The 27,017-nt window shown below is 46.5% G+C and overlaps 1 protein-coding gene across 3 annotated transcripts in view; it reads right to left on the bottom strand.

The window, feature by feature from the left end:
• The window catches only part of SYT14 (synaptotagmin 14), a 234,789-nt gene that overhangs the window by 14,396 nt on the left and 193,376 nt on the right, over positions 1-27,017 (bottom strand). For all 3 annotated transcript variants that reach the window (XM_088477535.1, XM_088477533.1, XM_088477534.1), the window contains one exon: positions 926-1,115. In XM_088477535.1, the coding sequence (XP_088333661.1) occupies positions 926-1,115 (190 nt within the window). The remainder of the gene's footprint in view (positions 1-925; positions 1,116-27,017) is intronic.

Below are 27,017 nucleotides of genomic sequence, written 5' to 3'. Positions count from 1 at the left end.
ATTTACATATACTAACGTAGTAAGAGCCAGACTACATCAAGTGTTTGGAAGGCAAAACTAAATGTATTGCTTTGTTCATGTTACTTAATACATTGTTTAATCAATCTGCTGTTTTTATTTCTTTCACCAAGATCTTTATATCATCCAGACTAATGCTTTTAAAAAAAATAAAATAAATAGCTTTAGATACACCACCGAACAGGTGTGTACTGGATACAAGGGTATCCTTAAGGGACTGGCGTAACTATAGAGTGTGCAAATGGTGCGCTTGCTATGGGGCCTGGCGGCTTAGGGTGCTCGCTGGCCCAGCAACCAACCCACTGCACTGTGCAGACTTTTACATTTTCTCTGTTGTCCTTTTATTATAACTTAACGATGTCCGGGCAGCAGCGGACGGTGGGCAGGCATGATATGGGTATGGTGGGGCACTGGGACTGTGTGGTCACTTATTGATTACTGTGCTTCTGCCAGCCGTGCCGCTGAAGAGCTACTGACTGATCTTGCGAGATGATGACATCATCATCTCGCGAGTCTCTCTCTTCACTGGGCTCCGGGTGGGGACTGGGAGGGTTATGCTCTCATGCAACAGCAGTCAGGGGCAAGGCTTAAGTTGTCGGAGCGGAGTTTGAGGGAAGACTCTGTGAGTGACACTGTGGTGCAGCAAAAGTGATTTATAATTTCTTCATAAATATAATATGCTCACCCCATAACAAAGGTGCACACAGGGGCCCCCTTTGCTAGGGGGCCCCCAAAGAGCTAGTTACATCCTTGCCTTAAGACATTTCTTTGTGGTCTCCACGAATAACATCTCTGCTTGGATGATATAAAGATTTGTTATTAACTGATCCATTAACTAATGAAGAGGGCTGGATTTGTCTTAATGCTAAAACTCATTAACATGAGCACAGGAAGGCATGTCACTTACTGGGAGGTCTGTTGACTGACAGGTTTTTGAAGTGGCTGCCTTTGATCACCTCTGTGGAAAGTCGGCCAGTGGTGGCATTATAAAGCAGGCCAATGAGGATTTCGGGAGCTGATCCGTGGACCAATGACTGACAAGAGGAAGTGCTCTCGGTGCATGACACTTCTGACATGCTCATCTGGGAATCACAGCCCTGGAACAAAGCATATAGCAGGTCCTTATGCAGAATAAACATATAGTTGTTTGAACCATACCAGAACTGAGAATACCTGTATATAAAAACTTTTACAGGATGTCGGAACAGTGATAGCATAGAGTTAAACTTATAGGGAAATGTTTTTGCTATAGTGACTTTAATATGGTATACTTGCCTACTTTTTGCATCTACCCTCCAAAAGGGGAGAAGCAGGGGGCCAGCGCTGGGGGTGGGGCAACTCAAATAGCATCACCATGGCCCTGCCCCCATGGCGCAATGCTAGATATAGAAGCATTGGATAGATGAGACGGGCCATGATGATGTGTTTTGCTGAGAATTACATCATCAGTTCCACCATCCTTCCCATTTTACTAAGAAGTGGGCAGCGTGCGGATGAATGACCTGCTCTCCCGGGCGTTCTGGGAGTGTGGGTAAGTGAGCATTTGGGGGTAAATTTACTAAAGTGAGAGTTTTTAGAATTGAGTTTTAAAAGAGATGTTGCTCATAGCAACCAATCAGATTCTTCTTAACATCTAACTAGCACCTTCTAGAAGATAATAGCTAGAATCTGATTGGATGCTATGGGCAACATCGCTTCTAAAACTCACTTCTAAAAACTCTCACTTTAGTAAATTAACTCCTTAGTCTGGAAAATCAGTTGAATATAGAGTATATTTCAAGTGTTAAGTGAACAGACATTGTCATTTTAAATGTTAGCAGAAAGCACCCTATTCACAGTGATAAATAATGGAAGTTACATTTGGACCTTTTTGCATAGCAGAAAAGCTCTGAAACACTCAGTAGATGTGGAAATGCCTCCAGATGTCACCTATCACCACGTTTTGTACTCATTTCAATTTCTCACATGAATATTTTGTTAATATTTTTACTTGCAGATCAGCCAATAATTTTGATCATTATCCAATACCTTCAAGATACCTTAGACAATGACCATTTTCCCAAATATAATCTGGGATGCATTCATTGTTCTCCTGTCATTTTTATGAAGGTGTCAGAATAAATGCAGACAAGTGGGCTGAGAGCAAAAAGGCAGAACACACACGTATATCATAGCTGCTTATTCTCCTGGAATGTCTGGCAGATCCTCCTGTTAGAGCAGACACTTCCTGCGCAAGAGTGCTTACCTGCGTACAAGGCGATGTGCAAATGGTATCAGAAATGGGACGGAAAAGTGATGGATGTTCCAGGCGGTGGTTAGAAGTGCACATAAAAAATTGTCCGTCTCATGGGCGTGTAGAGGGTATGTCAGTGAAAGCGACTGCATTCACAGCAGGCCAGAGATGGACGGAGAAAATGCTATAGATCTGGTGCAAGTGCAAATGATATAGGTCTGATTAAAGTGTCGATGGCGCAAGCGATGGTGGCGTCTAAATAAACACTGGTGGTGTTACAGCGTGCAGAGACGCTGAAAATGGGCCCTCAGTCCTTGCACATTCAGATGCAGGTCTGAACACCAGGGAAAGGGCTGATACTAACATTTGCATATACTCACAGCCCTGACACTATGTCCACCTCAATCAGGCCCAATGTGTGTCAGTATGCAGCAAAGAGAAACCGGACACACTGACCGACGCATTTGAAACTTTTTGCAACCTTGGCAAAAAACTTTCTAATAAAGTACAAGCTGCTATATGAAAGACATGAAATGGCAGATGAGTTAATAAAGGAATGGCTCATTCCCCTAAAACTGATTGCACAGTACAGCACATCCAACGACACAAAGTCACAGACAATATGATTTGAGGTTGCATATTAATGGGAATTGGGAACTACACACAAATAGCTGCAAGAAAACTTTCTCCCAGAAATAGACCTCGACCAGGAGAAGACATTAGAAGTGCCAGAACCTTTGAAACTACAAAAGTGAACATAAAAGTGCCTGGAGAGCACAGCAGAAAAGTACATGCTGTTGTAGGACACATGCAGACATACAATCAATTGATAATAAGCAGACCATCTTTGTTCACCATGATACCAGATAGGTTACTGCCAGAGAGATTCCATATACATACACAATGCTGAATTTGGACAGTCTTGGGGTGTGGCCATAAGCGTGCGCAGACTCAGTGTTAGGGGTGCTTGACAACACCCTTCCTTTCCCCGGGACATGGACTACTCACTTTGGACTGTGGCCACTGTTGTTGTCTCTTCCTAGGATCTTAGATGGCTCCCAGGATAAAGGCAGCCTCGTTTGAATCAAACATGGCCGCTGTGAACCTGCAGTTTCACATCGAATCTTGGATTCAAAAAGAGGCTGCCTCTTCCCTTGGAATCAGCTGATATGCGGGGTTCTATGGTATGTCTCTCCAGTTAGTTGCACCTTTTCTACCACAATGCCCATGACAGCCAATCAGATTTTGTTGGATACCAGGGAATGGTGTGCTATACTTTGAACCTCCTGTTCCCAGTGGGTGCGATCAATAGAATCAGGTAAGTACATATTTTATTTGGCCTCCAGAAATCCAAATCCATAATAAGGTCTTAGAAATTAGATCCCTCTACAGACTGGCAACCAGAAAATGGACAAGTTTATGAAATTGGCCCCAAATTAATGATCAACCTTCAGACAGAGGACCAAACTATACTGTGGGAAATATTATAGCACTGTAGAAGACATTGTCTACTATACTCGTACAAGTCTCTTCACAGACTTTTCATTGCTTGCTTTAGAATTGCAGTAAAGAGGCGTACTCAGTCTGAGAACAGAGAACGTTTCAGAAAACAGATACACTGGAAAAAATATGCTGCAACATACAGGAACCACAAAAAGAAAAAAGACAAAGAAAAAACATAGAATCATCTGACTGGTTGTCATGGGTTACAGACACAATATTTGCTGTGAGTCATGTTTCGGTGATATCTCCCACTGTACTTACATACTGTACTAAGGGACGGATTCAATTAGGTGCGAAAAGTCGCGTTTTGGCGAAGAGTTCGCAGGTGCGATAATTTTGCACTTAAGTGAGTATCGCGCTATCCATTTCCCGAAGTGTTCGCATGTGCGAAAACTCCATAGACAGAAAATGGCATAAAAGTTTTCACCATCTCAGTGCAGGTGAAAAAATTAGCAAAATCTCTATTTTTGGCTAAAAATTTGGGGATTTGGTGCAGAACCCCTTGGACACTTCCCCTATTGACTAATTAGGCAAAATATTTTTTTTTAAATTGATTAATTTGGCCAATAAAGACATGTCAATTTTTGGTTGAAAATTTTTTAAAATAGTGGAGAAAAGATTTAAAGTATTGGGTCTGGTATTTTGGGGGGGCTGTGTGGATTGGACAGGTATTTTTAGGATTGCAGGTGTATTGTTAAAATCTTTTAAAAGACCACTTTATAGACACAAAAATATACTAGCACCTATTTAATGTACCCCCAATTTAACTGAAGCAATTATTTTTTCCAAAATATATTGCTTTCTATAATTTTTCTACACATGGGTTCCAGCCAATGAGAGGCCGCTAGATGTGAAGCGGCCTCTGATTGGCTGGCAGGACGTAGGAAATGGCAGCTGGCATTCACGCAGTATTGGTATGTGTGTCAAGACACATACTAATACTAGTCCATTTAGTATCGGGGAAGCGTGTTCTTTTTTTGCCAAGACCCCCCGCCGGGATCCTACGGAGACCAGCGCGAGGATCAGGTGAGTATACGATCTTTGTTGCAGGTCATTCCTCACGGATAATACTCGGACAAGTGGACCGACCGGCTGGTACAGGTAAGTATGTGTGATTGATGTATGTGTGTAATAAATCTTTACTAGTCACGGTGTGTGTGTGTGCTGTCTTTATTTAACTATTTATTTTACAGTGGGGGTACTGGTGCCGGATGCATGCTGGCACTTGTAGTTCCACAAGTGCCAAAGGGCAGGCATGCTGGCACCTGTAGTCCCACTGCAAAATACAATAGTTTTCTACTATTCTACACTTTATTAGTTACCCCCATACCCACCGCTCCAGGGGTGCGGGGAAGACCCCTGGGCTTCAGACCAAGCCTGGGGTTCGGGAGATGGGTCTCCGGGATATGGCATTACACCCCAGTCGTTTTGGGTCCGGTGCTGGTTTTAAATATAGGGGGAACCATTCACATTTTTTCCCCCTATATTTAAAACCAGGACTGGCCCTGCAGCCTGGTGCTGGTTCTTAAATTATGGTGGAACCTTATTTGTTTTGTCCCCCGTAATTTTAGGAACCAAGACTGGCTGACCTGCCCGGGGCTGGTTAGCCTTTTGGGGGGCTACCCTACATAATTTTTTAAATAAAAATTAACCCTAAAAACGCAGGTTTCATTAGAAAACATACACAAATCGCACTGATTTGTGTATGTTGGATGGCAACTCGCAGCTCTGGAGTTGGTGCATTTAAAACTTCTATTGAGTCCCCGATTTGAGTGTAAAACAGTCGACTTTAGCAAAACGAATAATGGTACAAATTCACGAAAAGTACATCCGAATTGAGCTGATGGTGATATCATTTCTATTGCTCAAAACAGCCGAATTTGTGGCATTAAACCACCCGATTTCAACCCCAAAAGATGAAGAAATCACCCGACTTTAATGAGAGTACATTCCCGATTTGCAAAAGATTTATATTTTCACCTGAGAATGCAAATCGGGACCAACATGATTCTTAATAAATTTACCCATAAGAGCTCGCTCTGTCCTTATGTAATGCACATTAGATCTCTCTTCAAACTGATGACCTTTTTCAGTAAGCTGCAAACAACCAGAAATCAAGCAGAAAAATAAAACTCTATTGCTTTCCTGCATATGCTATTTCTTGGGGCACAGTATAATTTCCCTTAATAGGACATTGTATCCAAAGTCACAAAATGATATATGAGTGTTATCCACTTGGAGGAGCTGTCAGTCAGGGCAGAGACGGCAAGAACCCCAGGAGTACAATAACACTTGGTGCACAACATCACATTATGTACAGTTATTTCTTTTGTACACAGACATCACTAGCAGCATGCTGTAACTGGCCATTACCTCACTCACCTTCTGCAGACAGAGCATTTTGTTAATAACTTTCCACCACACTGAGAAAGTGACCAGACATTCCTATGTGTAATCTTCTAATTTTTACCACTAAATTAGCCGCTGTATCCTTGTGATCAAGTTTGTATCTTATTTATCTTGTCTTGTCTCTAGCCCTTAAATAAAGCAATATATTGTAAGCTAGTGACATGCAAGGATGTAAAGAAAGACTTGTCCACAGGGGTGCTTGGCTAATCATATCTCAACATTACCCATCAATTATTCAGAGCGTGGCTTTCATTTCATGTAGTTACCATAACTCAGCTGCCTAGATGTTTAAATTAGAGACCAACCTGTCACAAAGCCTCATTCTACTTGCAAAAATGACGCTGTGAACATAGCAAGGGGTCTAAATACAGTATTGCTATGCATAATGCTGGAGGAAAAAACAACTCACACTTCTCACAAAGAGAAAGAAATCTTTGCTGATTGCTGCCATAGTATATACTATATATCAGGCTAGCATACAGTGATAATACATGAGTGACATTAGGATATGTGCATTTCTACTTACCTGACAGTAATCCCATCATCTGGCACCTGTTACCAGCTTCCTAACACAAAGAGTGTGTAACCTAGGCAGCGCTTACTGTAGTACAGGGATAGCCAGTGACTGATTTACAATGTGAGGTGTCACTGTGTAGTTTATATGTTACAAAACTGACACACAAGGATGATGAGCTCTGGCCCTAAAATATAATGTACAAGTCAGCAATGGGGCGCTCACCGTGGTCATCCCACCATAGGTGTCACATGGGCATTGTCAGCTATCCCAGCCAGCAGGTAATTGATGACAACCAGGGAAACAGCAAATTCCACACTGCAGTTCCCAATTTAGAGAGAAAGTCACATTGTTCTTTGGAAGAGGATCCGGTCAATATCCCGGCGCTTAGAATAATGGCGCTGGAATCCCGACACCTATCAGAATCCTGGAGCCAGCATCCCCACAAGGGGGTGGGGGGGGTAGGCAGTGCGGAGAGAGTTAGACTTAGGATGCAGGGAGGTTAGGTTTAGGCACCAAGCAGGGCAGGTTAGGGGTAGGAGAAGGGTTAGGATACCTACCGACAGGTGTCAGTATCCTAACCCTGTCGGGATGTCGGCATCGGGACTTTGACAGACGGGATCCCGAGTGCTGGCATCTCATACCCAACCCCTTTGAAAGTGCTGAGACGCTTAGATCTGTATTCTCTTTACATAGGGACCATTTTGTGTTTAGTAAAGTGTTAAGAGGACATTTATCAGCCCTTATAGACAGACTAGACTGCAACTTCTTCAAATGAGACTGATTTAGCTCCTTCTTCATACTGTGCAGTCATTCCATCCTTCTGACATCATTTACTATAAAAACATATGTCCATGGATATCTCTAATGGCTCCAAACAGGAAATCCTCACTGCTACTCACATGGGCCTTATACAGACTGTTGTTACTCTTTCCCCTTGGGAGTCTCCCATTCATCTGAAGGAGAGGAATGCAGGAAACTTTTCCTGTTTTGATTTATATTACATAATTCCACCTGAGCAGATTTTTTTTAAAATAAAATACCAATACTCCCCCACTGAACCCTTTATTTAGTACATGCCCAGTTTTCATTATATTTTCCTTCAAATGAAGTAATTGTTTATAATTCATGTCTGTGCAGCTTGGATCGATGCACAGTATAGTACAAGGTACATTAAATATAGGCTCAGCTGAATTCTATTTCCCTTACATAGTACAACAGCAGACTTGGTACAGATGTAACGCATCAAATTCATAAAATGACTGGAGTATTGTAAGAAGGAAATATTTAATGATACCTGCTGCAAATTCAGGCGCAAACACACTGTTGGGTTGAACGTGAATCCTCCGTTGGAATAAAATGATGAAACATTGGTATCTTTTGCAATATAATAAGCCACCATTACAACATGTTCTGCAGTCAAAGGCAACTGATCTGTGTTCGAAGCAACTGCTTAAAATAGAAATCAGATTGCTAAAGCCTGTGTTTATATGCTCTGTAATCCGACACTGCATTATTCATACATAAATCAATTATAGAAAAATGGATCTGAATGTAGGACAGGGATATTTGATTACAACAATGCAGAAGAATGTTATTTGGAACACTTTAAATATAGCGCAAAGCGTAATCAGATAAAACATTGTAGGAGAAAATAAACAGGGTTAAAGGGAAATCTCTGATGTTAAGTTAATGACATCCAGAGAAACATTAAACCCTATAATACAGAAGGAAGATAAAAGCCTATGATCTGGCAAAATAGGACTGAAAATTCAGTATCTTTTGCATAGTGTATTAAAGAATGCTTGGAAAAAAAAAATTGTACTTTGAAAAGCTGACACTCATTAATGGAATATGCCACTTACTGCAATAAATTTCAGGTTCAAGTTTTATCTTCAACACTATTCAGCCACCATTTACAAAAGTGGTCAATTAAAAGTGTCAGCTGACAAAGTGTGTTACCCGGTGCCTTACAATATTTCTGATTTGGCAGTACACAAAAAAAGGGTCCGTAATCACACAACCTGGGGAGATTGGTCACTTCCTCTAGGGGCTTCGGAAAAGCTGATGACCATGTCTATAGGAACTGCACAAATTAGGTTATCCATAAATGGCCAGGTGTGTACATTTCCTGAGAACCCACTTCCCCTAAAAACACCCCACTTCCCCAAAAAACACCCTTTCAATGCCACATGCAGCTGGCTTTGTTAAATACTGAACTGAAATGGTATAACTGGTTGGGCATATCTCTCAACTCTCACCAAATTTGGACAAAAGTTAATTCATGTATGACTATCTACCCAAATGACTGCCCTGCCTAAATTGGGACCCATGGGGGGAGGACGTGTAATCTATGATTCTATTACTTCGGTATTCTGAGCCACCGGCATCCCGACCGCCAGGATCCTGTACCTAACCCATATAAACATTTTGGCCACAGGTAAAATACGGCCACTTTGCGGGCTGGGAGCAGCCTATGCATCCACCAGCACCAGGCTGATTTGTTAGTCTAAAAAGATGCTGTTATACTGTAGAACTACAAAGCTGATGACCATTATTTTGTTAGTGTCATAGGAACTGCATTAAATTATGTTATCTATAAATGGCTAGCTGTATACAATTCCTGAGAATACATATGTACATGCATGTAAAAAGCATATACAATACAATTTAAACGCATAGATAAAAGCAGTGTGTTTTTTAATTGCGATAAATGCATGGAGAATGGCAGTGTTTCCGTTGCCATCTCCTTGCAGCATTGCTGGTCGTCTTTAAATTAGATTAGTACTAGTCTACATTGCACACACACCATATCTCCATGTAATGTTCTCATGTTGTGGCTTCGAAGAATGATGTGCGCTGATGTTATTTCCTGTTACCTAATCAGTCACACTCGGGTTTCGCTCCAGAAACTATTTTGAAATGCAAATGTGATTTATTTTATTGACAGAGGATGAGCTTAGCGGCTTCTGAAATATGGAATTTATTTATTAAAGGTCTATAATGAGATTTTTACTTGGGGGTTTGACCATCTCCCTTTGTATAGGCTTTTACATTATGCAGATGCAGTATTTAAGGAAGCTCAGGGCCTCATATCTGGAGTACCTAGCATTGGAGCATGGGAAATGTCATCATGATTTCTTCCTTCAGACGACTTTGTTTTATAGGCTTATACAGACATCCTGCAACTTTTACTAAGTAGACTTCTTTTTCTTTCTTCTGTATTAAGCCATGTTATATAATGCAACTCAATATATAGACTAGAACCTGCACTCATTTTATGGGTGATGTATGACGTGGGGTGGCTAGCAACTGTAACAGTCGAGGTGATCCTATCTGGTATGGGTACATATAAATCAATAACGTTACTGCGCTCTGCCAATGAAGTGTAAGTGTATATTGAAACCAAAAACATACAGGTATATTCAAACCAATGTTTACTTCTGGGTAAAGATAAATTATGCAAAGTAGTATACAAGCTCAATCTCTTAGGATAGTGCAGGGATAACAGTCATATGCATAAATGTGAACCAAGTGCCAACATTGTGGCAGATAATCAGTCCCTTAGTTCAATAAGGATTGGTATACTGTTGGTAAACTTCTAAGCCACCCGTTTGCAGACAAGTGCATAGAATGGATTACTTTCTTTAGATGATTTCCATATGGTCAGTCCTTATTGTTTAATTTACCAGCGGCGTCCTGCTGTTAAGCCAGTTATTAATTAGTATTGCAGTACTTGAGGTGCCCGGTAGAAGATCTTCCCGGGCAGGGAGTACGGCAACACTACTGACCAGCAGGATTGTCTCAGAGACTAAGCAATAAACGATAATTGACCAACATGTTGGAGAGACAAAAGACCAAATTTGTCGGCCCGCGGGAGTGCGCATTTTGATCTTTCAGAGCCTATCCATTAGCAGATAAATTGAACGACTGAACGATAAATCGTTCATCGATCAAATTTATCTGCTAATGGATAGGCCCCTTAAGTCTCACCGAGGTGAGGGGCTACACGGCAATCAGCTCCACTTAGGAGTTCCTGCTATAACAGCCCCTCCCCAGACGACTGGCGAATCTCCGGTGTGCAGTGCAGGGATAGTGGCTGTTCCTTCAGACCTACCACCGGCACCTGCACTCGGAGACTATACTCTTAAGCTGGCCACACATCTAAAGATTATCTGTCCAACCAGCCAACTAGTTGATTGGTTGGAATGAAAATCTGGTAAGGTATGAAAGCAAATGACAATCAGCAATTTGCTCTCAAATGCTGGAAAATGGACAAAAACTGTTGTTTGAATAAATTGTTTGGATCAAACATTTAACAAACTTGTCTGACCAATCATTTCATCTGTTTTCTAGCATATAGGAACATATTGCTGATCATCATTTACTTCCATACGTTACCAGATTTTCATTCCAACCAATCAACTATTTGGCTGGTTGGACAGATAATCTTTAGATGTGTGGCCAGCTTTAGTCTCTGAGACAATCCTGCTGGTCAGTAGTGCTGCTGTACTGCCTCCCCAGGAAGATCTTCTCCCGGGCACCTCAAGTACAACAATACTAATTAATAACTGGTTTAACAGCGGGACGCCGCTGGTGAATTAAACAATAACAACTGACCATATGGAATGAATCTAAAGATAGTTATCCATTCTATCCACTAGTTTGCAAACGGGTGGCTTAGAAGTTTACCAACAGTATACCAATCCATATTGAACTGAGGGACTGATTATCTGCAACAATGTTGGCACTTAGTTCACATTTATGCATATGACTGTTATCCCTGCACTATCCTAAGAGATTGAGCTTGTATATTTTATCTTTACCCAGAAGTAAACATTGGTTTAAATTAGGGGTGTGCACCGGCCACTTTTCGTGTTTTGTGTTTTGGTTTTGGATCTGGATCTTTCTTCGTGTTTTGGATCTGGATTGGTTTTGCCAAAACCACCCTTGCGTGTTTTGGGTTCTGGGTTTTGTGTTTTGGATCTGTATTTTTTTGAAAAAAAGCATAAAAACAGCTAAAATCACAGAATTTGTAGGTTTTTCTGCTCCTATGCTATTATTAACCTCAATAACCTTAATTTCCACTCATTTCCAGTCTATTCTGAATACCTCACACCTCACAATAGTGTTTTTATGTCCAAAAGGTTGCACCGAGGTAGCTGGATGACTATGCTAAGCGACACAAGTGGGCGGCACAAACACGTGACCCATCTAGGCGTGAAACTGCAGTGGCAGACAGGATGGCATTGAAAAACTAGGCCCCAAACTGTACATAATGCAAAGAAAAAAAAGAGGTGCAAGATGGAATTGTCCTTGGGCCCTCCCACCCACCCTTATGTTGTATAAACAGGACATGCACACTTTAACAAACCAATCATTTCAGCGCCAGGGTCTGCCACACAACTGTGGCTGAAATGATTGGTTTGTTTGGGCCCCCACAAAACAAGCTGGCAATTTATCTGTCCCTGCACAAACTGGCTCTACGGAGGCAAGATGTCATCCTCATCCTCCTCATCCACCGATTCCTCACCCTCTTCAGTGTGTACATCCTCATTCTCACAGAGTATTAATTCGTCCCTGCTGGAACCACAGGTCCCTCTGTACGTTCTGGAGGCTGGTCTCCCTGGAAGAGTTGATAATTCATTTTATGAACATCATCTTCTCCACATTTTGTGGAAGCAACCTCCTACGCCTTTCGCTGACAAGGTTCCCGGCTGCACTAAACACTCTTTCGGAGTACACACTGGAGGGGGGGCAACTCAGGTAAAATAGAGCCAGTTTGTACAGGGACCTCCAAATTGCTTCTTTTTCCTGCCAGTACAGGTACGGACTGTCTGACATGCCTACTTGGATGCTGTCACCGATGTAATCCTTTAACAGACAGACGCACGCTTGTCGCTGCTGCTTTGAGGATTCAAGTGCGGCTACAGCCCACACAATTCACAAAGACAGAAAAAAAAAAGAATATTTTTATTGTTTGTGGAGCACACTTTGAGGGTTACACCACCCTTTAACAGACAGATGCACGCTTGTCGCTGCTGCTTTGAGGATGCAAGTGCGGCTACAGCCCACACAATTCACAAAGACAGAAAAAAGAAGAAGAATATTTTAATTGTTTGTGTAGAACACTTTGAGGTGTCACCACCCTTTAACAGACAGACGCACGCTTGTCGCTGCTGCTTTAAGGATGCAGGTGCGGCTACAGCCCACACATTTCACAAAGACCAAAAAAAAAAGAACAATATTTTAATTGTTTGTGTAGAACACTTTGAGGTGTCACCACCCTTTAACAGACAGACGCACGCTTGTCGCTGCTGCTTTAAGGATGCAGGTGCGGCTACAGCCCACACAATTCACATAGACAGAAAAAAAAAGAACAATATTTTAATTGTTTGTGTAGCACACTTTGAGGGTGTCACCACCCTTTAACAGACAGACGCACGCTTGTCGCTGCTGCTTTGAGGATGCAAGTGTGGCTACATCGCACACAAGTCACAAACACATTAAAAAAATAGTTTTTTATTTTTTGGAACACTTTGAGAGTTACACCACCCTTTAACAGACAGACGCACGCTTGTCGCTGCTGCTTTAAGGATGCAGGTGCGGCTACAGCCCACACATTTCACAAAGACCGAAAAAAAAAGAACAATATTTTAATTGTTTGTGTAGAACACTTTGAGGGTGTCACCACCCTTTAACAGACAGACGCACGCTTGTCGCTGCTGCTTTAAGGATGCAGGTGCGGCTACAGCCCACACAATTCACATAGACAGAAAAAAGAAGAATATTTTTATTGTTTGTGTAGCACACTTTGAGGGTGTCACCACCCTTTAACAGACAGACGCACGCTTGTCGCTGCTGCTTTAAGGATGCAGGTGCGGCTACATCGCACACAAGTCACAAACACATTAAAAAAATAGTTTTTTATTTTTTGGAGCACTTTGAGAGTTACACCACCCTTTAACAGACAGACGCACGCTTGTCGCTGCTGCTTTAAGGATGCAGGTGCGGCTACAGCCCACACATTTCACAAAGACCGAAAAAAAAGAACAATATTTTAATTGTTTGTGTAGAACACTTTGAGGGTGTCACCACCCTTTAACAGACAGACGCACGCTTGTCGCTGCTGCTTTAAGGATGCAGGTGCGGCTACAGCCCACACATTTCACAAAAACCGAAAAAAAAAGAACAATATTTTAATTGTTTGTGTAGAACACTTTGAGGGTGTCACCACCCTTTAACAGACAGACGCACGCTTGTCGCTGCTGCTTTTCAGGATGCAGGTGCGGCTACAGCCCACACATTTCACAAAGACCAAAAAAAAAAGAACAATATTTTAATTGTTTGTGTAGCACACTTTGAGGGTGTCACCACCCTTTAACAGACAGACGCACGCTTGTCGCTGCTGCTTTAAGGATGCAGGTGCGGCTACAGCCCACACATTTCACAAAGACCAAAAAAAAAAGAACAATATTTTAATTGTTTGTGTAGCACACTTTGAGGGTGTCACCACCCTTTAACAGACAGACGCACGCTTGTCGCTGCTGCTTTAAGGATGCAGGTGCGGCTACAGCCCACACAATTCACAAAGACAGAAAAAAAAAGAACAATATTTTAATTGTTTGTGTAGCACACTTTGAGGGTGTCACCACCCTTTAACAGACAGACGCACGCTTGTCGCTGCTGCTTTAAGGATGCAGGTGCGGCTACAGCCCACACATTTCACAAAGACCAAAAAAAAAAGAACAATATTTTAATTGTTTGTGTAGCACACTTTGAGGGTGTCACCACCCTTTAACAGACAGACGCACGCTTGTCGCTGCTGCTTTAAGGATGCAGGTGCGGCTACAGCCCACACAATTCACAAAGACAGAAAAAAAAAGAACAATATTTTAATTGTTTGTGTAGCACACTTTGAGGGTGTCACCACCCTTTAACAGACAGACGCACGCTTGTCGCTGCTGCTTTAAGGATGCAGGTGCGGCTACAGCCCACACAATTCACAAAGACAGAAAAAAAAAGAACAATATTTTAATTGTTTGTGTAGCACACTTTGAGGGTGTCACCACCCTTTAACAGACAGACGCACGCTTGTCGCTGCTGCTTTGAGGATGCAGGTGGAATCTAGACGGGATTTGGAACCGAGGACACACTACCTCCATCAATTGTCTAAATCCCACTGCACTAATGTCGGATACCGGACGCACGTCTAACACCAACATAGCAGTCAAGGCCTCAGTTATACGTTTTGCTTCAGGATGACTGCTGTCGTACTTCATCCTCATCGCTAGGGACTGTTGGAGGGTCAATTGTTTAGTAAAAGTAGTGATGTTCCTACTTCCTCTCTGGGATGATGAACAACTCCCAGCAGCAGCAACAGCACTAGGAGGAAGTGGTTCTTGATCTTTCCCTATTTTATTTTTATCGGAGAAAGTTTGGTCCTCCATTTATGTTATATTGATATATATACGTGCGGCTAAAGCGCACACAAACACAGAAAATATTATTTTATTTTTGCTGGAGAGTAGTGCACTTTGTGGGTTACACCACCCTTTAAGAAATGAGCCAGCCGGCTCTTTACTTATGGGACACAGGCGCACGCTTGGCGCTGCTCCTTTGTTGATGCACGTGCAGCCACAGTGCACACAATTCACAAACACAGAAAATAATTTTTTTTTTGGTTTGGACTGGAGTGTACTTTCGGGGGTTACAGCACCCTTAACGGTCAAGCCAGCCGGCCCTTTACTTATGACACAGGCGCACGCTTGGCACTACTTTGTTGATGCACGTGCGGCTACTGCGCACACAATTCACAAACACAGAAAATAATTTTTTTTTTGGTTTGGACTGGAGTGTACTTTCGGGGGTTACAGCACCCTTAAAGGTCAAGCCAGCCGGCCCTTTACTTATGACACAGGCGCACGCTTGGCACTACTTTGTTGATGCACGTGCGGCTACTGCGCACACAATTCACAAACACAGAAAATAATTTTTTTTTTGGTTTGGACTGGAGTGTACTTTCGGGGGTTACAGCACCCTTAACGGTCAAGCCAGCCGGCCCTTTACTTATGACACAGGCGCACGCTTGGCACTACTTTGTTGATGCACGTGCGGCTACTGCGCACACAATTCACAAACACAGAAAATAATTTTTTTTTTGGTTTGGACTGGAGTGTACTTTCGGGAGTTACAGCACCCTTAACGGTCAAGCCAGCCGGCCCTTTACTTATGACACAGGCGCACGCTTGGCACTACTTTGTTGATGCACGTGCGGCTACTGCGCACACAATTCACAAACACAGAAAATAATTTTTTTTTTGGTTTGGACTGGAGTGTACTTTCGGGGGTTACAGCACCCTTAACGGTCAAGCCAGCCGGCCCTTTACTTATGACACAGGCGCACGCTTGGCACTACTTTGTTGATGCACGTGCGGCTACTGCGCACACAATTCACAAACACAGAAAATAATTTTTTTTTTGGTTTGGACTGGAGTGTACTTTCGGGGGTTACAGCACCCTTAACGGTCAAGCCAGCCGGCCCTTTACTTATGACACAGGCGCACGCTTGGCACTACTTTGTTGATGCACGTGCGGCTACTGCGCACACAATTCACAAACACAGAAAATAATTTTTTTTTTGGTTTGGACTGGAGTGTACTTTCGGGGGTTACAGCACCCTTAACGGTCAAGCCAGCCGGCCCTTTACTTATGACACAGGCGCACGCTTGGCACTACTTTGTTGATGCACGTGCGGCTACTGCGCACACAATTCACAAACACAGAAAATAATTTTTTTTTTGGTTTGGACTGGAGTGTACTTTCGGGGGTTACAGCACCCTTAACGGTCAAGCCAGCCGGCCCTTTACTTATGACACAGGCGCACGCTTGGCACTACTTTGTTGATGCACGTGCGGCTACTGCGCACACAATTCACAAACACAGAAAATAATTTTTTTTTTGGTTTGGACTGGAGTGTACTTTCGGGGGTTACAGCACCCTTAACGGTCAAGCCAGCCGGCCCTTTACTTATGACACAGGCGCACGCTTGGCACTACTTTGTTGATGCACGTGCGGCTACTGCGCACACAATTCACAAACACAGAAAATAATTTTTTTTTTGGTTTGGACTGGAGTGTACTTTCGGGGGTTACAGCACCCTTAACGGTCAAGCCAGCCGGCCCTTTACTTATGACACAGGCGCACGCTTGGCACTACTTTGTTGATGCACGTGCGGCTACTGCGCACACAATTCACAAACACAGAAAATAATTTTTTTTTTGGTTTGGACTGGAGTGTACTTTCGGGGGTTACAGCACCCTTAACGGTCAAGCCAGCCGGCCCTTTACTTATGACACAGGCGCACGCTTGGCACTACTTTGTTGATGCACGTGCGGCTACTGCGCACACAATTCACAAACACAGAAAATAATTTTTTTTTTGGTTTGGACTGGAGTGTACTTTCGGGGGTTACAGCACCCTTAACGGTCAAGCCAGCCGGCCCTTTACTTATGACACAGGCGCACGCTTGGCACTACTTTGTTGATGCACGTGCGGCTACTGCGCACACAATTCACAAACACAGAAAATAATTTTTTTTTTGGTTTGGACTGGAGTGTACTTTCGGGGGTTACAGCACCCTTAACGGTCAAGCCAGCCGGCCCTTTACTTATGACACAGGCGCACGCTTGGCACTACTTTGTTGATGCACGTGCGGCTACTGCGCACACAATTCACAAACACAGAAAATAATTTTTTTTTTGGTTTGGACTGGAGTGTACTTTCGGGGGTTACAGCACCCTTAACGGTCAAGCCAGCCGGCCCTTTACTTATGACACAGGCGCACGCTTGGCACTACTTTGTTGATGCACGTGCGGCTACTGCGCACACAATTCACAAACACAGAAAATAATTTTTTTTTTGGTTTGGACTGGAGTGTACTTTCGGGGGTTACAGCACCCTTAACGGTCAAGCCAGCCGGCCCTTTACTTATGACACAGGCGCACGCTTGGCACTACTTTGTTGATGCACGTGCGGCTACTGCGCACACAATTCACAAACACAGAAAATAATTTTTTTTTTGGTTTGGACTGGAGTGTACTTTCGGGGGTTACAGCACCCTTAACGGTCAAGCCAGCCGGCCCTTTACTTATGACACAGGCGCACGCTTGGCACTACTTTGTTGATGCACGTGCGGCTACTGCGCACACAATTCACAAACACAGAAAATAATTTTTTTTTTGGTTTGGACTGGAGTGTACTTTCGGGGGTTACAGCACCCTTAACGGTCAAGCCAGCCGGCCCTTTACTTATGACACAGGCGCACGCTTGGCACTACTTTGTTGATGCACGTGCGGCTACTGCGCACACAATTCACAAACACAGAAAATATATTATTTTTTTAGCACTTGGGGGGAGCACCCCTGATGGACAGAGCACCCCCTGGACAACACTGCAGCACTCCTTTAGGACTGGGACACTGCACAGGACTTTGGAGTGGACACAGCCCCTATGGAGAACTGACTGCACAACACAGTCCAGCCAGCCCCTATGGACTTTGAAGTAGTGGACACAGCCCCTATTAACAACAGCAGCACAGCACAACACAGCCAGCCCCTATGGACTTTGAAGTAGTGGACAACAGCAGCACTACACTACACTACACTACACAGCCCTAACTCCCACCCTCCCTCTTCACTGTCCACAGCCGAGTGAGAAAATGGCGCCGACGTGGGTACCTTATATAGGATCCAAAACCCGCGAGACTCGGAAGGCGGGATGATGACGTTTTGCCTCGATTTCAGATCCGAGTCAGGCGGGAAAAGTCGAGCCTGATTCGGATCGGACTCGGATCGGGGGGGCTCGGGGGGGTTCGGATTTCAGAAATCCGAACCCGCTCACCCCTAGTTTAAATATACCTGTATGTATTTGGTTTCAATATACACTTACACTTCATTGGCAGAGCGCAGTAACGTTACTGATTTATATGTTATATAATGCGGCATAATGGCCCAGTTTCAGTGGTGATTATGGCACAAAGCTTCTCTCAGGACACAAGTCAATCCACTGCAAAGAGCACAGGAGAGAATCAATGATAAATGTAGTAACTCTGCCTGATGATATAAAGTCACTTATGAAAAGCACACTTATATAAAGCAATGCACCATCATCATGCGAGTCCCTTTCCAGCCGCTCTTCCGTAAAGGCCCCTATGCTATAATATCCTCATGGAGATATGCTCACAAGTGGAAGTAATGTGTAAAAAATACCCTCAACAGTTTTTGCAAATATTTCTAAAACTTCCCATAATATAGGATAATTATTAGGATATTATTTTTCAGTAGGTAATAGAAATGTTTTCCTTTTAAATATTGACTTTATTGATACATTGAGATTGCATACATGCCCCAGCAATGAACCTGCCAGCCCCTCGCTGCCTCATCACCAGTCCGACATCATTGGATGTAAAATCTTTTGCACAAATTAGCTTTTTGCAGTGGAAATTTGAAAAAAATATGAGATATGGTAAGAACTTACCCTTGTTATCTCTATTTCTACGAAGTCCATAGGGTTCCACAGGATACCTTGGGGTATAGGTGTGATGTCAGTCGCTGGGCGCCATAGAGTTAAGCTTTTCAGCCTCCCAGGATGCACTAGGGTCCCCCTTCTATACCCCGCCCCCGAGCCAAGGCACCTCAGTTAGTTATCAAGCCATAGGCCGGAGGAGGAGAAGGAAGAGAGAGAAAAAAGATCTGGACACATACAAGAATCACATTCTCACCAGAGGGAGACGGAAAACCGGTGACCAGAGCAAAGCCCATCTGCAGCACAGGTGCGACAGGGCGGGAGTCCTGTGGAACCCTATGGACTTCGTAGAAATAGAGATAACAAGGGTAAGTTCTTACCATATCTCATATTTTCTACTTCAGGGTCCATAGGGTATCCACAGGATATCTTGGGGATGTCCCAAAGCAGTATCCTTTAAGGGTGGGGACGCTCCTGTGCAGAAAGGAGAATCCGCCGCCCGAAGGAAGCATCCTGAGAGGCGAAGGTGTCAAACCTGTAATACCTCACGAAGGTATGGACAGAGGACCACGTAGCAGCCTTGCAGATCTGAACTGCCGAGGCACCACGTCGAGCTGCCCACGAAGGACCCACAGACCTAGTGGAATGAGCCTTCAGAGAAGGAGGGACCGGTAGGCCTTCATGAAGATAAGCTTCAGAAATAGCCATACGGATCCAGGCTGCCAAAGTTTGCTTTGAAGCAGGCCAACCCTTTTTACGGAAGCCATAGAGGACAAACAAAGCGTCCGACTTCCTAAACGAAGAAGTGCAGTCAACATAAGTCCTTAAGGCCCGCACAACATCCAAAGAGGCCTCACCCACGGAAAGACCCGGTGAGTTAAAGGCCGGAACAACTATTTCCTCGTTAACATGAAACTGGGAAACAACTTTGGGAAGAAACTCGGGCCGAGTGCGGAGCACTGCCCTGTTCCCATGAAAAACCAAGAAAGGGGGTCTACAAGAAAGAGCCCCTAACTCAGAAACACGTCTGGCCGAAGCAATGGCCAGAAGGAAAACAGTCTTAGCTGTTAGCCATTTAAGATCCACTGAGCCCAGTGGTTCAAACGGCGGTCCTTGGAGAGCCCTCAGGACCACAGCCAAATCCCAAGGCGCCACAGGTGGAACAAAGGGCGGCTGAATGCGGAGAACACCTTGCATAAAGGTGCGCACATCCGGGATTGTAGCAATCCTACGGTGAAACCAGACAGATAGGGCCGAAACCTGTACCTTCAAAGAAGCAAGGCGAAGCCCATGATCTAGACCCGCTTGCAGGAAGGCGAGAATCCGAGACAGACGAAACTCCCGTGGTACATAACCTCTCGGTCGACACCACTGGAAGAACGTATGCCACACGCGATGGTATATCCTCGCGGAAGACGGTTTCCGAGCTCATAACATGGTACGCACCACAGAGCTGGAAAACCCCCGGGACCTCAGCATGGCCGTCTCAACAGCCACGCCGTCAAAGACAGCCGAGTCAGGTCCGGGTGAAGGCAAGGACCCTGAGACAGAAGGTCCGGTCGTAGCGGCAACCGCAGAGGACTGTCCACGGACAGACCCTGAAGGTCTGAGAACCAGTGCCGTCTGGGCCACGCGGGAGCTATCAACAGGAGCGTCCCTCCTTCCTGTTTGAATTTCCGGATTACCCGTGGAAGAAGGGAGACCGGAGGGAACAGGTATGCGAACCGGAACGTCCACCGGACGGACAGAGCATCCACCAGAGACGCCCCTTCATCTCTTGTGCGAGACCCGTACACCGGCAACTTGTTGTTGTGCCGGGACGCCATGATGTCGATTTCTGGAAGACCCCACCTGTCCACCAGTAGTTGAAAAACGTCCAGGTGCAGGGACCATTCCCCCGGATGAACGTCCTGGCGACTTAGAAAGTCCGCCTCCCAATTTAGCACTCCCGGGATGAAGACCGCAGATATGGCTGGAAGATTGCGCTCCGCCCAAACCAGGATCCGAGAGACCTCTACGAGAGCCGCCCGACTGCGAGTTCCTCCTTGCCTGTTTATGTAGGCCACGGTGGTAGCGTTGTCCGACTGGACCTGCACCGGGTGACCCTGGAGAAACCGCTGTGCCTGCTGGAGAGCATTGAAGACCGCACGGAGTTCCAAGATATTTATTGGAAGCTCCGCTTCTGTCGGCGTCCACCTGCCCTGGAACAAGTGTGGACCCGAAACTGCTCCCCAGCCCCGAAGACTGGCGTCCGTTGTCAACAGGACCCAATTTGGAACCTTGTTGAGGTGGGTCGTCTGTAACCACCACGCAAGGGACAGGCGAACCTCCGGGGTGAGCACAATCGTCTGGGACTTCAGAGACTGAGGCAGCCCGTTCCACTTGGACAGGATCAGGTGCTGCAGAGGTCTGGAGTGAAACTGGGCGTATTCCACCATGTCGAACACCGACACCATGGAGCCCAGTAACCTCATCGCCGAGTGTAAGGACACCCGGCGGCTGTGCAGACAACTGCGCACCCTTGACTGTAAAGCAGAGATCTTGTCCTCCGTCACGAAGATCCTTTGCTGTCCCGAGTCCAATAAGGCTCCAAGATGCAGAATCCTCCGAGACGGGATTAGAGTGGACTTCTGCCAGTTGATTAGCCAGCCGTGCCGTTGCAGCAGTGCAATGGTCAGGTCCAAGTGGCGTAACAGGAGCTCTGGAGATCCTGCCACCAATAACAGGTCGTCCAAGTACGGCAACATGCGGACTCCCTGCAGCCGCAGAGAAGCCGCCATGACCGCCATCACCTTGGTGAAAACACGTGGTGCTGTCGCCAGGCCAAAAGGTAACGCCCGAAACTGGAAGTGGTCGCTGCGGATTGCAAACCTGAGGAACTGTTGATGGCGCAAAAGAATAGGGACATGCAGGTAAGCGTCCTGTATGTCCAATGACACCATGTAGTCCCCAAGTTCCAGTGCCAGAATGATGGACCGTAGGGTCTCCATCCGAAACTTCGGGACCCGCAAAGACTTGTTGAGTGCTTTGAGGTTGAGAATCGGACGATATGACCCATTGGGTTTCTGTACCAAAAATAGATTTGAATAGAAACCCTGGCCCCTCTGGGAGAATGGAACAGGCACTATAACTCCAGCCTGGAGCATAGTGTGCAATACCTTCCGCAGCTCCGTAGCCTTGTTCCGGTCTGATGGTAGACCCGTGGTGAAGAATCGAGCCGGGGGTCTGTGCCGGAAGGAGAGGGCGTATCCGTGGGAGACCACCTCCAGAACCCAAGTGTCTGTCGTAGTGGTCGACCAACACTGGGCGAACTGTAGCAGGCGGCCTCCCACCCTGGGATCCCCCAAAAGGAGGCCCGGACCGTCAGGCCACAGGCTTGTCATCTGGCTTGGGGGCCGGACGTCTGGTACTCCATGCCTGCTTCCGGGGCTTGGCCGATTTCTTAGGACCAGCCTGTCGAGGAAACGACTGTGGTTTGGGCCTGCCCTGGGCCCTAGATGACCGAAAGGACGATGGTCCAGAACCAGAAGGAGCAGCGGCCGACGGGAGACAAGCCGATTTGGCTGCCGCCAGCGTGGCCACAATCTTATCCAGATCCGGACCGAAGAGAACTTCTCCGGTAAACGGCAACGCCTCCAGACCCTTTTTGGAATCTGCGTCCGCCTTCCAGGATCGCAGCCATAAGGTGCGACGAGAAGCTACCGCTGCTGAAGAAATCCTAGACACCAGAGTACTAATGTCTAGGGCTGCCTCGTTGATGTAGGTGGCCGAATCACGGAGATTGCCAATCAACTCCGCCTGTTCGGCCGGACAGTCGGAATCAAAAGAAGCCTCTAATGAATCCGCCCAGCGCTCCATCGCTCTGGCAACCCAGCAAATGGCCATAGCCGGCCGTGCTGCCCCCCCCCGCAAGGGAATAAGCGGACTTCAGGCAGATTTCCACCTTGCGGTCCGTAGCATCCTTAAGGGAGGACATGGATGGCATCGGCAATGTGGCACTACGGACAAGACGGGTCACGTGAGAATCCACCTGTGGAGGGGATTCCCACTTTGCAAAATAATTATCCGCGAATGGATAAGCCACCGCCAGGCGTCTCTGCGGCTGGTATCTTTTGCCAGGCTGTTTCCACGCCTCCTCTAAATGGTCCACCAACTGACCCGAAAGAGGAAAGACTGTGGCATCGCCCTTCACATCCTTGAAAAAGGCATACTTAGATTTAGCCGCTGGGGGAACTTCGTCCTCAATCACCAAGGCTGTGCGGACCGCCCGAATAAGTCCAGGAATATATACTTTGGACTTAGCATCAGCGTCCTTAGTATGGAGAGGTTCCTGATCGTAAGGATCCAGAATCTCCCCATCATCAGACGTCCCCTCGTCATCCTCATAAGGAGCCGACAGAGACGCCACCGGCCGTTTATGCGGCCGCATCACAGACTCCCCTTGCAACACATCCGACAAGTGCTGTACAGAACTCGTCAGGGAGTTAACCCACGCTGGCTCCTGAGAAACCGGGAGCGGGGAAATAGGGAGACTGTGGGGCACCACCAATTGTCGTGGGAAACCCTGCATGGGTGACGACACCACTGACTGCTGGGATAAACCCATCGGTGTAAACGCGGGCTGCGGAGCTAACTGGCCCACTAAGGCTGTAAGCGCCTGAGCGAAACAAGCCCAGGGCGGCTCCTGTACCGGTGCTGTAACCGTAAGAGGCAGCGCCATGGACAAACACTGCCGGCAAAGGCCCTCCGCGCTACCCTCCCCCTCCGCTAACGGTACTTTACACGTAGTACACTGTAGCCGGAGGGGAAAATCACTTTCGGACATGATGGCACCACGTATGTGACCTCTCTCACCAATTATAACTTAAATAGGCGAGAGACCACCCTGCAGCACCGCACCGCAAGGGCTTAGCAGAAAGAACAGGGACAGTAATAAAGCTGACAGTTTAGAGAAAAGTTACAGGCAGCAGCGCTAGCACAGTCACATAAAATGCAAAGAAAATCAATTCCTGCACTAACAGCGCTGACACAGGGCCTGGTAGGACACAGCGCTGCATACACAGACCTGACCACAGCGGAGGAGAGGTATGCGGGGGGACCCAGACCACGATGCTTCCGTCCATCGCTTCCAGCAGCGTTCACCATGCGTTCTGGAGAAGATGGCCGCCGAGGAGCAGAGAGGAGGCTGGCCTGGGGGAGGAGCGCTGCCACAGGACCAGTCGGCAGCATGCAGAGAGGGCTGTGTGCAGCGGGGGAGGCGCCGGCTGTGAGACAGGGAAGGCGCGCTCCCCTGGCATGCATTTAACCCCTGGGACGCCGCAGCGCTACCGCTCTGCTGCGGTCCGCTGTCCCAGGGGGTAGTGGAAAGCGCAGGTTGGTCGCCTGGCTCCACGCTGCAGCCAGTCCCCAGGGTGCCCACGCTGCAGCCAGTCCCCAGGGTGACCAGCAGGGACCCACCGCGGGACCCCGCTGCTTACCTTTGTCCCCCTTGGATCCGGCCATGGTCCGGAACATCTGGGGTCACCGCTAGCTGTGACCCCAGATGCTCACCAGCATCCCCGGATTGGTACCGGCGTTCTGGTACCGGCGGGGGTGTAGGGAAGACAGCATGGACGTCAGGACTGACTGTCCATGCTGTACATCCAGATGTGCAGCCACAGCTGCACTGAAGAAAGCTTCAGGGGCTCTTCTAGCCCCCACTCCGACAGGTGCACCCGACGCCGGCCGGGCACCAAACTAAACTGAGGTGCCTTGGCTCGGGGGCGGGGTATAGGACGGGGACCCTAGTGCATCCTGGGAGGCTGAAAAGCTTAACTCTATGGTGCCCAGCGACTGACGTCACACCTATACCCCAAGTTATCCTGTGGATACCCTATGGACCCTGAAGTAGAAACACTGACACCCCCGCAGATGACAAGACCAGTGCAGGACAATATACAATAAGTTAGGCAGCAATAAGTTATGTAATGTAAGATATAAAAAAAATGCACAAAGCTGTACATTTCCTTTAATGTAGTAGGGCAATCATTTGGGGCACTGTGTGAAATTCTGAGGACCTGATTCAGACCCGCTCGCTAGGATGCGTTCGCTCGTAGCTGGATGATTTTCGCATTCTGCGCGTGCATACACATCGCAGTGTGCGAGCTAGTGCGAGAGATCGGAAAGCGTTCGCTTGTTGCACATAGACAGCCCAGCAGAGTGAGTGACAGGAGAAGCCGTTTGTGGGTGGTAACAGGGGCTGGCCATTAATAACGGGGGAGTGGAGATGCGAACGCAGCCGTGCCTGAGCGTCTCAATGCCGTTTCAAAGGCGTGCATAATTAAGAGGCAGGGTCATTGTACACGTCACCTGGCTGATTTTTACACTCAAGTGATCGCAGTGCTTGCAGCAGGGTATAGTAAACCTCAAGCGCTGCGTTCGCTTCCGATGGTACCCGATGTACCGATAGTTGCATACACTTCCTGGAGATGACATGCACAAGTGGGCGTCTTAACACAGGCTGGTGGGCATCTACATACACAAAGTGATCGCACGCCAAGACATAGTGGGCGTGCTTATGCCTTGCCGTGCGATCGCCTGCCTTGCCGTCACTTAGCTGAATTTGCATACGCTGGGTGCAAGCGTACGCATCTAGCAAGCGGATCTGAATGAGCTCCTGAGTGCTCTGTGCAGCAGGCACACTGATACTGAGTTGTGACTAATGACATAGTGGGACTAATTTTTTTTTAAATAATATAAACCCTTTATGTTATTTTTAGCAGTTTTAGGGCTGGATTCAGAGTTGCCCTGTCACTATGACTTTGTGCGCAGTGGCAGTGCAATAATAGGCTAATGCCGCGGGACGCCTCCTGCCAGCTTTTGTAATCCGATGCCATCGAATCACTTGCGTGTCCATTGGCCATCTGAGTAATCCTCAGTTTACTCAGGATTGGGCATGAAATTCATGCTGCTGGGGCCAGTGAAGCTGCGTCAGAAGACGCAGATAATGGTCGGCACATGCACAGTATAGATCCCGCGCATGCGCCAATCGGTTTGCCTACAACTCTGTATCAGACCCTTAGGGGTAAATTTACTAAAGTGAGAGTTTTTAGAAGTGGAGATGTTGCCCATAGCAACCAATCAGATTCTAGCTATTATCTTCTAGAAGGTGCTAGTTATATGTTAAGTAGATTGGTTGCTATGGGTAACATTTCTACTTCTAAAAACTACCACTTTAGTAAATATACGCCTTAGGGTGCAATCCAATTAGACATTGACATTGTTCCCCCAGGGCTATCCAATTAGCCACGAAGTCCGCACAAAGGCGTCACTTATCAAGGCTTTTTTTGTTGGGACCTGATGTGTCCCGAAAAAAAAATCCACGAAAAGTGCAGATTTTTCACCCCTGAAATGGCGAAAACACATACACTGGTGGCCAAAATTGCGGACACAGGGCCTGATTCAGACCCACTCGCGAGCGGCTGTCCGCTCGCAAGTGGGTCGATGTTCTGGACTGAGCATGCGCACGACGGAGGGAGCTCCGTCGTGCGCATGCGCCAGACGCGACGAGCGAAGGAAAGTCCTTCGCTCGTTGTGTCCGATCAAAGGGGCGTGCTGTCAATGTTGATTGACAGCACGCCCCCTTTGGTAGGCGTGCCGGGGGCGTGCCTCCCTGACGGGGGCGTTCCCATGGGAACGCCTCCCGTCAGAAGCCGGCCCACTGACATCACTAGTGATGTCAGTGGGAGTGATTTTGGCTCTGACAGAGCCAAAATCACTCCGGAGCTTGCGGTTGAAAACCTCAACCGCAGGCTCCGGCTCGCAATTTCGATGGTC

Source organism: Taudactylus pleione, unplaced genomic scaffold (assembly GCF_031769625.1).
Source record: "Taudactylus pleione unplaced genomic scaffold, aTauple2 ptg000201l, whole genome shotgun sequence".
In the NCBI taxonomy this organism is placed as follows: Eukaryota; Metazoa; Chordata; class Amphibia; order Anura; family Myobatrachidae; genus Taudactylus; species Taudactylus pleione.
Note: the sequence above shows the minus strand (reverse complement) of the source record. Positions and strands in the feature narration are given on the sequence as shown.